Raw genomic sequence first — 16,441 nt, forward strand, 5'->3', positions numbered from 1 at the left:
GTGAAATGGTTCAAGTGAAACACTGTTTTAATGCCAGGTAGTCTCAAGTGCCCGGCCTCAGTAGGACTTCAAATTTTGAGATCATGTTTTATTTTATTTTATTTATTTTCTAAATACAAAGACTCTTTTGTGTCTCTCTAAGTGTATGAGCAACAAGAATTTTAAGTCCCCCCACAGAGATTTCTGAAACGGAACGAACTGACGCAGCGACAACAGACAGAACAATGAGCAGCTTAAGCAGCAGCAGGTACCACTCATCGACTGCTCTCGTCGTATGTTCATGCTCCAACCCACTGACCCGCTACTGCACATCACTGCATATCACTACATATCACTGCATATCATTTCCCTCCTGTCCACACGTGTGTGTGTGTGTGTGTGTGTGTGTGTGTGTGTGTGTGTGTGTGTGTGTGTGTTAACGCCAGTATAATTTAGGATGGACTAAGTAGGCATTGAGGAATGTAAGAGAACATTATTGCCATGCACATGGATTGTGTTTGTTATGCAGAATGCAGAACATGTCTTTTTTTTTTTGGTTACTTTCACAATAAATATCAACTGTTTTCTGAGTTATAACTTTGAAAATAAAGACTGTGGTCCCTACAACATATTTGGAAAAAAAAAATAACTTAGTGCACAGGGAAAAAATGTAACTTTTCCAGTTGCATATGTTGCTCGTTTTCGTCAGCAGAAGATCCAAAGAGAAGAGAAGAGAAGAGAAGAGAAGAGAAGAGAAGAGAAGAGAAGAGAAGAGAAGAGAAGAGAAGAGAAGAGAAGAGAAGAGAAGAGAAGAGAAGAGAAGAGAAGAGAAGAGAAGAGAAGAGAAGAGAAGAGAAGAGTGTAGGCTGCATGTGACTGAGACAAGTATTGAAATATTTTGCTTAAGTTTTACTTCAGTCACACTTTCAAAAAGTATTAGTAGAGGTAACATTACGCAATGAATCTGAATTCGGAGAGTAACTAGTGACGTAAAACATTTTCATTGGCAGTGGTGGTAAATGTGAAAGATGAGTAGAAGTACACTGAAATACTCAAGCAGTGTTCCCAATTGAAGTACAGCATTCGAGCAAATGTGCTCAAATTCCACCAGCCGATTGACATGTTGGATGGAAGCTTCCAGTTATAAGACAATGTGACTAAACAAATGGTGACCACATGTGCTTCATCACCTCTAATCTATGAGGCTGTAAAACATGTGAGAAAACAAGAGGAAACTATTAGCTGTTTGGTGAGGGAGGGGTTCGGTACAGTCCAGCTAGGAATCTAGGAGTCTACAATAAGCAAACAGCCGTGATTAAGTGCATGTATATGGACAATGTATGACCTGTAGGGGCTTTTATTTTTTTCCATAAATCATGATAAGAGCCCACAGAAAGGCATCCACTTCCATACATCCAGCATGAAAGTAAAAAGGGTTTTGTTGCGTCCTCTGAAGGCCCACTCAGGGTGTCACCTGGAGTGTTTTGCAGGTGCAAATATATTTGCCTGATACGGAGGGAGGCCTAATGAGTTTGTCCTTTGCACTCATTTTACATGCGGCGGAACCACTGAAATGTGGCCCAGAGTGACTCAAGATATCGCAACTGATTTCTGACAGAATAGATCAATTATTACCAGAACCTTCGCCTGAATAGTTCCTTATCGGGACCTATGTCGATCTGTTACCACGATGGAGGTTTATGGTTTGCAAGGTTTGTCATCTTTTGCTTCATTGCGGTGCGATGTCGTAACTCTTTGACAGCTTACTGTGAACACTGCTATGATTCAAACGCAGAGGCAGTCGCAAAGAAGTGAACTCATTTAATACGGCAACTTGTGATCGTGACTAAAACAGGACTTCACCCTTCAGAGCAGCAGCTGAGACGTCTCAGGGATATTTTGCTGTTGAGATATTTTGGCCTCTTAAATCAACCCTAAAACAACAACTTTACTAAGAATGTATTTAAGTCAGAGTAATGTCAGCCGACTGGCCTTATCTACTGTTTGATTGGTGAAAAAGGGAGGGGGGTTGAATCAGATGGGGCCCTTTTTTAAGCAGAATTTTAGGAAGAGTTCACTATTTTTGCCCTAATCCATCAATAACACTGACACGTTGATCCTGACGCCTACACCCCGCAGTTGCTAGAAGCCATGTGTAATGTCACCAGAGAAAAGCAGCATGTGCGTTTGAGCTAATATAGTGCAACACTCAACAAAGAAAATCAACGCAATAGTTTCCATTAGTCTTTCCGAGTTCCGACGACAATTCTCATGAAACGACTTTTGACCGACAGAATACATTGAATTATCTTTTCTTCTGCAACCATCACTGTTTTTAGTTATAACTCGCTTAATGTTTGCCAACTGTTGTAGCTAACAGTCATTTTTAAGTAGACAACTCATAAAAATTAAGGTGTTTCAAATAGTTTCTTCACATTATCTTGAAGGACTTTTTAAGTGTTATGTGCTTAACTAACCAAGTAATGAACACAGTTTTGTAAGCTGACGTGCATTTTAAAATTATATAATAATAATAATAGTTCATAATAGTGCATCAGTTTTATATAGCACAGCCACACCTTGGTAATGGTAAACTACCACAATTGTCACAGTTGCCCTGGGGCAGACTGACGGAAACGTGGATGCCAATCTGCACCAAACATCACGCTCTCGCAATCATACACTAGTAGAGTTCACACTGGGAGCAACGTGGGTTAAGCGTCTTGCCTAAAGACACAATGGACAGAATCAAACCACCAACCTTTTAGTTATTGAGCTACTGGCGCTCATTAGCTTAGTTTTTGATCATAATTACGAAACAACATTTACATTTCGTACATTTCCTGAACAACGCTGATGGAAAGAACATTTCAGGGTGAGTATGATTTCACTTCTGAATAATTCTCACTTGTGTTATGACTGACAGTGGACTAGGCTAAGTCGTCCATCTTGACTGATTCATAGAAGAAAAGATAATTCCCGGAACTCAGTCTGTTGGTTAAATAGGGAGTGAGAAGTTGTCGGAACTCAAAAAGACTAATGGAAACTGTTGCGTTGATTTTCTTTGTTTGAGTGAAAAGATATGTTTTTTAGAGTGGCACTGACACTTGAATTAAAAATACTGAGTCATCTGGTGACTTTTAAGTTAAGTTACCAGAACATTAAACCAGTACAATGCCAAGTGACGCATAAATATCAGTTAAGACTGCACACGATATTAAGCTGATCTCAGAGTCAACTGAACGCATCAAATATTGTTTATAACTTAGTTTAATCTAAATCAATATTTTTTTGTTATTACTTTTGTATTGCGACAATGCATTTAATTAAATGGTTGTAACAGGTCCTCTGAATTTCTTTTTAGAGTGAACTACTTGTATATCTACTCTTATTTTCTATTTCCACTGTGTCCGTGTGTCCTGCTGCCTTTAAACGCTGCGTCAGGTGCAGAACTCGTGCCAGATTTCACGCCGGTGTCCCTTTTAGTTTACCTTTAGTCACACAAATCAAACAGTGCTGCCATGCTGGAACATAACCTGACCCTGTGATGATTGCTTTGTGGTTATTCCAATAAAAGAATTGGAATATGAACCTTGTAAGCATAATACAAACAGGGATATTGAAGGTAATGTGAAACATGTGGATACATTACCTCCTGAGTGATACTGCTATGTATTGCTATAATGGCCATGTATCAAATCACTTTTAAAATAGTATTCAGGCACAGATATGACACCGAAACATATTTTTTTAATCATTCTTCCTCTTCCGAGCATTAAAGCCAAAGCTTCATAGCAGCTACACAGCCACACTTTCTGCTTCTGTCTGTTACACAGGAAGTACACAGGGTCCTTTCAAATGTCCAGTGTGAAGAGGAGGAACCACTACAGATGGATACTTTTCATGCCTCAGTGCGGTTTCAAAAGAAAATTGAACGATTGCACACCTAACCTTTAGGCCCAATGTTGATTTGATACAACAACATGAAACAAACATGTGATTCTTGACATTCATTGGGTGTCAATGGAGGTCTTTGGCCCCTTGCGTACAATTAATAATTCCTCCTTAATTGAGGTTAATTCTAACAACAGCAACATTCATCTCCAGAAATGAGGTTACATTCCCCTCCCCTCACCCACCTCACCCCTGAGCAGTTTTCCGCAAGGAACGCGAACGGTGCGCCATAATGAGGCTCCGACATTTCCAGCCTGTAACATTTTCTAACCACTCGACAGTTCACCTGAGGCAGCATTTTTTAAAATGAACGTAGCGTCTTGAAATGAAACCCTCCTCAATTTCTGATATTATCTTTAACTTTGTGTCAGCTGTTCTGGAATCTCTTCGATCTCTGATAACAACGTGTTCTATTCTGAGAATATTGGGTTGATTTTGGAGGGACTTGCATGTGTGTGTGCGTCTGTGTGTGTCTGTGTGTGTGTCTATCTGGGCTCCCCGTGGTCATTCTATTGGTCTTCTGAGTGGGTGGTCTGTTCCAAGAGAGGAGCACTGGAAACATTATACCAGCATGCACACGCACACACACACACACACACACACACACACAAAGGGAAACTGGGAATCACACCAACACAGCACAGCAGAGGGTGGAGCAGGCAGGAGCCTTCTTCCAGATGTGTGACATTAATTTAGTTGATCCAAAACATGAACCGGTAGCTCCCACTCACTCATCACCACTGTCTGTGTCTGTGTGCGCGCGCGTGTGTGCGTGTGTGTGGAGGATGTTCATCGTCACTTTTTTAATATTCGCAAACACCTGCACGTCTACTTTTTCATTTACTCCTACAAATTTGAAAACTTGGCAAGAGACGGAGTGGAGAGTTTTTAATAAAGAGCAGAACTGGCTGAAATAAAATGTCTCCTCGCGAGTTTTAAGAGGTAAAGACGGAGAGGAGAGGACGTAGGGGAGAAGAGGTGCGCGATTTAAAAAGGGGGAAAACGATGAGGAGTGGAACAGGTTATGAGAACAGACTCCACTCTGACCCGAGGAGCGGCGCCCCTGGACTTTCATACAATACTCTCCGCCGGGGAGGAGAGGGGGATACGGTGCATGGAAAGACAAAGAGAAAGAGAGAAAAATGAAATTAAATAAGGAGAGCGGAGGAGGAGAAGGAGATGTAGGAGGACGGAAGTGGTTGATTGGGTCTCTCCAGAGATTCTTTTGTTTAGATTGTTCTGCATTTCACTTCTTTCACTCTCTCCCCTCCGCCTCCCTCTTTTTTGACATCTGAGGTAGATTACAACAGAGACCCTGGGTCACATTTATGACTTAAACCAAGAACATATGGTGTGTGTGCATGTTTGTACGTCCACTTCGATGCAGTGGGATTCCCCACCGGTCCCCGAGTGGTGGTCAGATTTATTTTCTTGTCCATTGTCTCTTGCTGGGATATCAAAGGACTATTGTTTGTTGATCAGCAAGGGTGCTGCAGGTTACTCACAGGTCCCGTACAAGAGTGCTTCACCTCTCCTCCACATCTCCCCTCCTCTTATCTCCTTAGGCACAATCTCAAGTTTGAAGGCATGTCGGCTCTACCGCAGAAAAATCCTTAACAGAGGATCAGCGCTCGCACAGAAAACTTGCCTAGATTTTAAGAAAGATTAATTGTGGTTATTGCTCGTTTGTTTTATTTGGGCCTTGATGAGGCTTGTTCTAATGTCCCACGGGCACCACGCTCTCTATCTGCACAGCATGGTATCGCTTTCACGGATCAAACCTCACCGCTACATGTTGTCAGCAGGTAAAAGGGGGAGAAAAAAAACAACCCAGTTGCCCATTAATTTCAACCCAAGAGCACGTTTGTAAAAGTGTCAGTTGACTTTATTAGCATCGGCTTCACTCAGTTGAAGAAAAAACAACTTTTGTCTTTGGAACGTTTACCATGGAAGAAAAAAAAAATAATCTACAAAATAAGTTGTTGGAAGGACAATATATAAAACGATGGCATCAAAATAGTTTTGACAAGAAAACCAAAGGAACAACAACAACAACAAAAAAAAAGGCTCAAATATTTTTGGATGCGGGGCATTTTCCTCTTTTTGCCCTATTGTTTACAAAATCATAACAAAAGAGGAAGAAAAAAAACAACAACAAAAAAAAAACAAAATAAGTATTTACAGTGCATATATTTACATTAAGGCATTTTTGCTGGGGAAAAGACGGCTGATGTGATACAACCCCCACTTCTACACAATCAAATAAATAGTCAGATTTACCATGATACATTACAGTGCTATATTATCTTTACGCTACCTGCAGTGAATGAACAAATACAGTTATAGGTGCAGGCTAAATCACACCATCCACTGGACATTCAGGTGGATATTAAAGGATAGGTTCACACTTTGTTCAAACATACGTTCTGTACATTGGAAGAGTTAGTTGTTCATGAAATCGCTTCTCAGAGAGGTTTCGGCTTTAAATATGGGGGATAAAACATCTAACCAGAAAATTTAATGACAAAATCTTAAATGGACCTTTCAAAGACAAAAACTAATAGAAACCCGGTGCTCGAAGTGTGTGGGAAGCCTTTCATTAGACTCTTTGGTGTCTTCTTGCAAACCAGAACTTCTCACAAGCTGCCAGTCAGTACTCTTTCCACATCAGGTTCTCTGAGGGGACTTCCTGTCCAACAGAGAACATGTTCACTTCCCATTTGGGCCCTAGTTCATCAAGTTCTGGAAACCAAACCTTTGAGCTTCAACCTAAATTTAGCAGCAGGGCTTTGTTAGGACGACCAGGCAAACACACAATTCCTCCAACATACCTAAACCTAGTAAACCTAGGTATCAAATCACCCCTTTTTGTTGGTTGAAATGCCCTGTAAGTGCAAACAACTGGTTTACTGTTGGTCAAAAAGTCCAATGTGTGATTCACAATGGCCCAAAACTAACACAATATTCAAGCAGGACATGGCGCTACTTGGGAATCACCTATGTCCGTGTGCATAACATTAAATGAACCCAACACAAACGCTGGCCTAGTATACAAAATGGCACAGTGAGAACGCAGATGGAGGCAGAAGATGACACGACAGAGCTCCAAAAGTCAAACTCTAGCCAACTTCACACACACACAAAAGGTAGCGTAGGCAGTCCGAGGGACATCTGGATCACCCGCGAGGCAGCTGTATTCTTGAGAGATTCTTGAAATGACAAAAATCCACTAACAATCCGTCTTTGTCAGACTTCAAACTATGTGCTTGATCTACAGAGGTGCACACCTGCCAGCTTGGGTGTTTATGGCGTGATTAAAGCCAAAAAACTGCCTTTCATGGGCAATGAATCAGCTACGGACATAATAACCGCGCTGACCGTATTTAAATCGACATCATGAGCATGAGCATCCAGGGATTTTGCCATAACTGTAATACACCTTGGGCATTGTGGGCTTCATTGCACCAAACATTAAAACTACTGTAAACAGTCAATCATTAATACTATGACAGCTGAAATGGTAATTGCTTGGATTACATAAAATTCCTCCCATGAACATCTGAAATATTTTGTACTATAAGTCACTCATTGTAGCAGGTCAGAAGGTAGGACCTAATAACTGGATGACGCCAATTTGTGAATAAGGAGAGTACTGGTACTTTTTTCCCCCCACTTTGAGCACTGAGTGAACCCATCCTTTAACAAAACACGTGTCCACGTTCGATTGACTGATAGAGCCAAGCTGCAAGTTAGTTGTGTACATCGTCAGATAGTGAAACCCCACTGAGAAAAGGACTGACTGTCACTTTAATTAAAAAAAAAAAAAGTTCCACACAAATGTCAGGATGTCCGTGAGGTGGCCAGAGCCGAGCTGTTACGTTACAATGAAGTTGACTTTGTTTTTCCAAACTGAGTCTAGCGATTCAATAGATTAAGAAATAACAAAAAGCACCATGTGTGTTTAAAACTACACTGATCACAGCTCAGCTACCACAGAACAAAAACACGTGAACCAGAGAAGGAGGCACTTAATAAGGTGTCGAAGATGATGCTTTGGTTAAACGATTTAAACGAAGTCAAGCGCTGGATGAGATTGGCGTAGAGTCATTTGAAGAGGCTTAATTCAAGCTTGTGCATCAAATACAGTGGAATCTGTTTTAACCGAATGCAGTCGAGGTTTCGTCTATGGGTTCTGCTTACATTTCTCCGGTTTGAAATCCATCGAAAGGCAACCTGAATAATTCATCACCTAAGTGCTGCTCTTTAGCATCCATCCACCTCCCTCTGTTCCTCAGTCGTCCTCAGATCTCCTCCCTATAAAATCAAAAATCTTTCTATCTCTCCGTCTCCACCCCTCTCTCCCTCGCTCTAGTGTTTTCTCCCCGTGTTCTATCTTGCCTCTCTCCGGAGTACAAATCCCTTCAATTTTTAATATCCGAACAGCAACGATTTGTGTGTAGCGTTCACAGAGATCCAGTCCAGCAGTGATAATCGTCGTTCCAGTGGTGAATGAGATACATGTGCCAAAAAAAAAAAGGCGGAGATCACAGATTCTAGTGCAAAACCTAAGGATTTGGCTAATAATAAAAAATCAAATCTGGATTTTCCAGTTATAAGAACAAACCAATGAGTAAACAAAGTTTTGGCTTTACTAGATTTGCAAACAAAAGTTTCTTCTTTCTTTCTTTTTTTTTTTTTTTGTAAAAAAAGAAGCCAGTTCTATGTTAGAATAAGGACAAAAGATACTGTTTTAAGTGCTTTCTTTCCAGTCACACAAGAGTCCAAATGGACTGGAAACACAATCTGGAGCTACCATTTTCATTTTTCTTTTTTGTATTTGTCCTAAGAAACCTATACCAAGAAGGTATATGTGGAGGTTAATGGGCCAGGAACGTCTCCTGGCCTCTAGCTTCCTACTTTACAAGCTCCAATTTGTCCCACTTCAGGTTAAGAGCAACATGTTTGTTAGGCCATCGTACCGCTTTTAGCACACGATAGCAGCACCAGGAGGAGCTGTGATGTCAGCGGAAGCCGCTGTGCAGCAGGCGGCTTGTAACGTTGTCGTAGTCGTGTGAGGGCGAGTGTCTTTGTGGGTGTGGAGATAGTGCTTGTACATCTGTAGCATGTGTGTGTGTGTATGCGCGTGTGTGTGCACGTAAGTGTTGCTAGTTCTGGTGCCTCTTCATGTGCAGGGCGAGGTGGTCGGACCGGGAAAAGGAGCGAGAGCAGACGGCGCACTGGAAGGGTTTGGCGCCCGTGTGTTTCCGGTAATGGCGCGTCAGCTCGTCCGAACGGGCGAAGCGCCAGTCGCAGCTGTCCCACGTACACCTGTATGGCTTCTCACCTGCGGCACAGAGGAAAACGGGGGTGAATGAGTGCAGCTGCCCTCTGACGAGCTGAGCAAACAGTAGTACAGAAATCTGTTCCTTCCTTGACCACATGATCTCCAGCACACTATAGCAGAGCAAAGCCGTGTCAATAAGAATTCCCACAAAGCGCTGATGACACCGATTACCATGAAAACACGGGCTAATTCCCTGACTTAAATGATTCAGATGGGTGGAGGAACTGGGAAAACGAGCTCTACTGAAAACTGCAGTTGTCTAACAACATATACAGTCATAACGCTGTCACTCACAGGCATTCATCCAGCACTCAAACTCAAAAGCTGCACAAGTTTCTCACGCTGGCTGGTTGACTATTGTCTTGCCTTTGCTTCTGGGCTGTTCTCTTTGATGGATGTAGCTCTCTGTCACTTTGTCACTCCAATAATACCAGGCTAAAGCCCCAGGGAAACCAGCAAGACCTCTCTCCTTCAGGGCCCACCTCTGCCTTAGGGCCTGCAGCTCAGCCAGCACACATGAACCATTTCAGACCAGTCTTAAAGTCTTAAAGTGGAGGTGAATGGAGTTTAATTGGTGCGACTAAAAACAGCCACACACACACTGTATCTTGCCATTTCTGCTGGGTCTTTGGGTTTCAATTACATCGAAACGTGACTAAAGTTCTCTCTTTCTTTGGTTTGTCTCTTTTTATCTGTGCTTTCAAAGGTTTAGAGAGGTAACATCTAATATTCCCATTGTCAACTGCTATGACCGCGTGTCCTCTAGATGTTTTTTTGGGCTAACACACAGAGACAGACAACCATTCACACTCACATGCGCACCTACGGCCAGTCTAATTTTAGTGAGGACGTATCTTTTGCTTTCTCAGTGCACCCGCACCACAAATGTGAATCACTGTGCTGTAAGAACAAACTAAAACGGAATTTAACAGAGATTTTGCCGTCTAGATGAAAGTTTTTTCCTCTGCTTTTTCTGATTTGTCACAATCTGCCCCATTTTCGCTTGAATTTTAAAGGTTGTGTGAGATCCAAGTTTAGTTAAGATATTTTTTTTTTTCTGTACATGAGATGGAAAAAGTGCAGCAAAATGTGGCGGAATGCTTTTGACATTGTTCACTTATTTATTTATTTTTTAAAAAACCTTCCCCTCCATTAAATGTCAATGTACCAAAGTAAAACAAATAAAAACAATCCGATCCGTACATCAATCCGTCGAGGTGCCTAAAAAAATATTGTCTTTGGCACGTGAGCTAACTGACACTTTAGAACAAGCACAGCAAGCTCTGCGGCATTGTAAAAAAAACACCACAGCGGACCTGTTCCAAGAGGAATCGCAGCGCCACCAAACACAGAAACAAACTCGCACACGATGACCGCGGTGACGAGAGACAATGAAAAGATGCTGAGGGGAAAAAAAAAATAATAATAATAATAATAATAATGAGTGAACAGAGTGTTCAGTTCTCACAAAAACACTCTCAAATCACATCCACCCACTCACACACACACACACACATACACAGACACAGACAGACACACAAACAATCAGGGTAATGGATGTTGATGGAGATTAGAGTGGGAACTCCCACTGGGACCCAAACGCATTAGGAATCATCTCATACAGATTACTGACAGGTGTGTGTGTGTGTGTGTGTGTGTGTGTGTGTGTGTGTGTGTGTGTGTGTGTGTGTGTGTGTGTGAGAGTGTAAGTGTGCATTCAAGCAGCTGAATAAGAGACGTAGAATGAGTAACAGGCGAAGACAGAAATGAAGAAGAGGAGGTGGGAGGATGGCACGGAAACAGAGAGGATGATTAGACCAAATGAAAGGGTGCGAGCGATCGAGGAAGGTGGACCCAAGCAACGCGGATGTGCGGCTACGCAACATTTCACGTGTCGCGCTCTCATCCTGTGGGCCGTAATAACTGCAATAAACGCAATCAGCCTGCAGCGTGAGCGATGCCAGATCTAATTGTCGTGTCATGTTCCCCGTACTGTAATGCAAGGCACGCACACCCACAACGATGTTCAGAACAGGCTGCTCAGATTTACAAGTGGAACAGATTCCAGGTTAGGAGTGAGTTTTGTGCGTACCCGGAGGAGCGAGGAATGCGTAGATATCAACAGAAGCTTTTGTTTTGTTAGCTGGAGCGAGGTGGTGCGCAACACCTCAGCCCTTGTTTGTTGACTTTGCTCACCCAAACACTAAAACAGTTCAAACGCAAACGCCAAAGAAAGAAAGTGATTTAAACTGAGCCGGAGAGGAAAAGGGAAAAGGGAACCGTGACGTGTCAGTGGTTCAAGTGAACGAATATGGAACAGGATGAACCTATGTGTGTTTGAATCGGCCAAACTAGTGTCAGAGAATAGTGTACGAGGGCATTTGAACAATTCCCAAACAGGCAACGGGATGTTGGGAAAGATGGCACCGCACGTCTAGCGCTGACCACATAGTCTGAGAGTCATCCCCTGGCAGAAGTGTGTCACTTCCACCTGTTTTGATGGAATAGTATATTGGGCAGTGGATGGGAATGGGGTAGGATACATTTACACACACATGCCAAGAACACAACACTCTGCCTAGCAACACGGTGCCAGCGCAGATACTGAAATACGAGTCCAATGTGGCAGCACTTTTTTTTTTTGATGTCTCTCTTAAAAAAAAAAAAAAAAATGTCAATCAATAAGGGAAACGTCTTACCTGTGTGAGTCCTGAGGTGGGCTTTCAGATGGGACGACTTGGTGTAGACCTTCTTGCAGCCTGGCGACAGACGAGACAAGGAGATAAACACAAACAGGAGGCTTAATCCAAATAATTCGCATGCGTCAGATATGTATTTACCCAATGAACCGAGCTGCGGTATGCGAGAAATTTGAGCTAATGAACAACAGAAGCTGCCTGGAATGAAATATAGTAAATGTTTGTGTTGTGTAAACTCAAAAACTGCACTATCACGTATCCGACTTTTTGAGAAACGCAGCAGCAACAGTGTTATTTGGTGTCACTTAAACAGAACGCACTAATGACACACGCTGTTAGTCAGGTGTTAAGGCTGGGTCCAGGATCACAAAACAGGAAACATGAGGCCTTATTATGACTTTAAATGACTTTAAAATGTCATGCGTTGCTGTGATTAAACTGAGCAGCTGCAGCAGTGTGACTAATATACCGTTCATATGGGCGAAGTAAGGATCTGTGGATATGACGGATCTGCTTCATTGGAGTTTAAAGAACTTTGGACGTGTGCTAACATGCGACAGGAGGCTCTGCTTAAGCCTATTTTACATGCTGCCACAGGCTAGTTGACAGTACAAGTCCTACAAGTAGCTGCACATCACAAAGCTACAGTCTGTGTGTGTGCGCGCATCAGCCAGTTAAAAAAATAAATCCTTTATCTGAGCAAGCAATCTCAAGTGTACGTATGTGTGTGTGTGCGTGCGTGGGAAAACGGATCAAATGGCTCAAGGAGAACGTCTATCTAATTAACACGCCCACGCACAGGTTCATTCCACAATCATACCAGCGATGATTTTACAACACCGTGCGAGGGCTGAGCCACAGCCGTTTGAGGCGAGATAATGAATGCAAAGTACTTTTTTAAACCAGATAGTTAATTGAGAGGCAGTGACAGACCGTCCGCTTAACCAAAATATCCTGATTTCAGTACGACGTGTTCTTTGCTGCAGCTGAGACCCAAAGGTCCGGGAAAGTCGTTCGAAACGCAACATGTAATTTCAAAAAAATGCAGCGCAGTCTCAAAATAAAAGCTGGTTTTCTCAGAGCTGACCTTTGCGAGGGACCAGAAATTCACCTGACCACAGAGCAGTGACAGAATAGACACAGTGGCAACAATGATGCAGAGGCGGGCATGCGTTGTTCTTCTAACCTGGGTAATCACAGTGATGGATCCGCCGCTTCTCCAAGTCAGGGTTGTTCCTCCGGTTGTAGCGAACAGTCACGGTGTTCTGCGTCGGGGTTGGGACTGAGGTGGTTGCAGGGGCTTGGGGAAGGACCGCGGATGGGCCTGGGACTGATGTGGGGCCCGCAGCGAGGGGGAGGGCTAAGCTGCCGGGTCCCGAGCCAGGTCCGAGTCCCGGTGTGTTACCTGCCAGCTTGGAGGCAATAGTTGCTGCATATGAGGGAGGAGGGGACATGGTGTGGAGCAGCTCCTTCTGCCTGTCGGGGCTGCCGGGCTCTGAGTTTGGCGGAGAGGGCGGCAGGTAGGGCACCTGCTGCTGCTGCTGCTGCTGCTGCTGCTGGAGAAAATGTGGGTGCGCCTGAGAGTGAGGATGCGTGTACACAGCGGCACCCAGGCTGCGGTAAGCAGGCTTGGAGGTTTGCTCTTGTTGAGAAGTGGAGGAAGCTACTGGCAAATCGTGGAAAGGCGCGTGGATTGTGGTCGTGGAAGTGTGTTGTATCTGCTGCTGCTGCTGCTGATGGTGATGATGATGCTGATGCTGAGCCTCCATACCACTGCCATGGTGATGATCCAAGCCGGAGCTCAGGAGCTGGAACAGCGAGCCACCGTTGTCATGGTGGTGGAGAGCGTGCTGCTCGAACTGCGGTGACATTTCCTGTTTGACAAACACTTCTGGCACTGAATCGCCTCCCGACTGGTTGAAAACACTGGAGAAGTCTGGTAACCCTGCTAATGACATGTTTACCGGGGAGGTTTCCATGGCGATGCCGCCAGGGCCGTGCCCGGATGTGCCACAGCTACTCGCGGATGTAGCGTTGGGGCAGTGAGGCTGCAGGTTGGGGGAGAAACACGAGGAGGCAGATTCTGTTTTGATTTGAGTGAGACCTGCGTGGCTCTGGTGCTGAGGCGGCCTCACTTGCTGACACAAGCCCATCCTCAAGTAGGCGACGTCTGGGAGGTAAACATTCATGTTGAGGGTGTATGGAGCCCCGGTGTGATCGTCAGCGAAGTACTGATCCACGGCAGATGAACCGTTTCTGTGTGACTTCTGCTGGCTGTCTGCAGGACTTGGCTGAAGAGGAAGGGGCTGGGGGGAGAGATACCTGTCCATCTCACACTTTGCCTGTGGACAAAAAAAGACAAACATAAAAAAAGGGCTGCTTTAATAAGATTAAAAATAAACTTTGGTGAAACACAACCTGCTCCGCTCTGCTCCTCATGAGGCACCATGAAACTATTCTGAAGCTCTATTTTGAGAAGACAAAGGTTTGATAGGACAGTCACGGCTAAAGCATTTATCAAGTAGTCATCAATAGGCGGTTGCCACATTCCCTCTCCGCCTGCAAGGCTGAACTCAAAAACCTAGCAGCTGTGAGGCCAGCAGTTGATGATCAGGTTATCTTCTGGTGGAAAGAAATATAGAATCACACCTTAAAAAAAAAAAAAAAAACTAAATAAAAAAAAACGTCTCTGTACAAAACATAAAAAATCTGCTCATGTGCTGTTGGGGTAAGACTAAAGAAGAAGCCTGATTGAAGTGACACCACGTGTGAGTAACTTAACGCAGGATTCTTATTGAGCTGTGTGGTGAAACTCCAGTGGACCTTTAGGTGTAAAAGTTAGAGAAGCCCTGCAGCAGAGGATGAAACAGCAACATGAAAGGGAATGGGGAAACACCCATGCCTCCCGTCCGCTGCTGCAGCAGCAGCAGCAGCAGTCTGGGGATGGGCTGCTATTTGGGGGCTCCTGATCCGACCAGCTGTTATATGGACCTCTCTGTTCTGCTGCACAAGTTTCCTGCTAACTGGGGACAGGGTTCCCGGGACTTTTCAGTCCGGGGGGCTGGAGTCAGTTGTCGTCAGCGCGAGGGGACGCCAAGAGGAGACCAACAACTGCTCACCAACTGGCTGGCACCGAAAACATGCGGTGAATGCAGGCGGAGCGGCTCGGCTACGAGTCCAGCTGGTCGCAGCCTGCTCGCTCAACACCGAAAATAGTGCAAAAACAAAGTGACGGGTGATATCAACGCAGCGAGGCCGGCTGAAATTCGGAGGCCAGCGCGGAAAAACAAAAAAACAAAAAAAACAAAAACAAAAGCAAAACAATCTGATTTACTGTTTTAAAAAAAATAATAACCTGCCACGCCCATTCAATGAAACACATCACTTGTGTGTAAAGTCGATTTCAAAGAGGTTTACCTGTGCGTAGTCATGCTGTCCACCCTTGTCCGATTCGGCGATCTTGCAATCCAAGCCGAACAGCGCCGACTCGTCCAGGGGGAATCCAGCGGGCAGAGCCGCCTTCTGCAGCGGGTAGAAGGGATCCTCCTGCACGCCGCCGCTCATCGTGAGTGCTGCGGCCATGAAGCTCCGACGCAGCAGCGCAAAGCGATCGCTCGACCTGTTATGCAAAAACTGATGATGGTGGTGATGCTACGGCGCACCGAGAAAAAGAGCGGTGGAGCCGACGAGGTGTAGTGCGTGTGGTGGAGTAATTAAACTGTGCCTGTCGGCTACATCTCCTTCCACTTGTTTCATCCCTCCGGCCCACAGACAGTTTTCTATCTCGCGTCGTAGGGCGGAGCGGCTCGGTGTAAATACAGAGCACGCACCGCCCACCAAGCCTCCAGAAGCCGCTTTGATCATTCATTCACGGCCACCGCCCTACGCTCCATCTAAACCCATTAACAACAGTGTCGTAAAGTGTGCAGGACCGGGCGGAGCGCGCGGACGCGCTGAAGGTTAAACCCGTGTACTTAAACAACCTGTTATTTCGCAATTTTTCAGATATTTCTTGTGTGTCATGATTTTCTTTTTGGAACATACACGGGTGTGAGTATCCGTGCGCATAGCCGCAGCTGGCACGGGATGAGTTAATTGTGACTGTAAATTAATCATTTATGGTCACACGATGAAAGAAAAAGCTTCCAATATGTAAGATGGTGTTATTCAAGTAAAATTATATAAAATGTGGCTTCATTATCATAATTGCTGTGAGTATTAACCATTGACTGTATATGCTATTAACATTAAATTCTTGTCTTATTAGTTTGGTATGACGCGCTGCCATAATATTGAGGGCAAAGCCTGAGACATCCTGACTCAAGGCACAAAACAGGAATATTCCTAACATCAAATTAAGTGTTGTATACATCTTTCTAATTTCTGTATTCAATAAAATAAAAAAAGATTTGTTTTCTGCTAGAAAGTCATGGCTCAACTTTTTTTTTTATTACAACTTCAAGTC

The 16,441-nt window shown here is 44.1% G+C and overlaps 1 protein-coding gene across 1 annotated transcript; it reads right to left on the reverse strand.

The window, feature by feature from the left end:
- Positions 1–5,792: 5,792 nt before the first annotated feature.
- Positions 5,793–16,250, reverse strand: klf5a (Kruppel-like factor 5a). The gene is made up of 4 exons (XM_047602406.1): positions 15,394–16,250; positions 13,163–14,318; positions 11,977–12,036; positions 5,793–9,277 (listed from the first exon to the last, which is right to left on the reverse strand). The coding sequence occupies exons 1-4, from the start codon at positions 15,556–15,558 to the stop codon at positions 9,099–9,101; spliced, it is 1,560 nt and encodes a 519-aa protein (XP_047458362.1). The 5' UTR covers positions 15,559–16,250; the 3' UTR covers positions 5,793–9,098.
- Positions 16,251–16,441: the final 191 nt, after the last annotated feature.

The sequence above is a fragment of the Mugil cephalus genome, chromosome 13, assembly GCF_022458985.1.
Source record: "Mugil cephalus isolate CIBA_MC_2020 chromosome 13, CIBA_Mcephalus_1.1, whole genome shotgun sequence".
In the NCBI taxonomy this organism is placed as follows: domain Eukaryota; kingdom Metazoa; phylum Chordata; class Actinopteri; order Mugiliformes; family Mugilidae; genus Mugil; species Mugil cephalus.

Coding starts and splice junctions, on each gene's coding strand:
- klf5a (XM_047602406.1), bottom strand. CDS start 15,558: ATGGCCGCAGCACTCACGATGAGCGGCGGCGTGCAGGAGGATCCCTTC. Junction 14,319..15,393: donor GACAGCATGACTACGCACAG/GTAAACCTCTTT, acceptor TTTTGTCCACAG/GCAAAGTGTGAGATGGACAG. Junction 12,037..13,162: donor CCATCACTGTGATTACCCAG/GTTAGAAGAACA, acceptor GTCTGTCGCCAG/GCTGCAAGAAGGTCTACACC.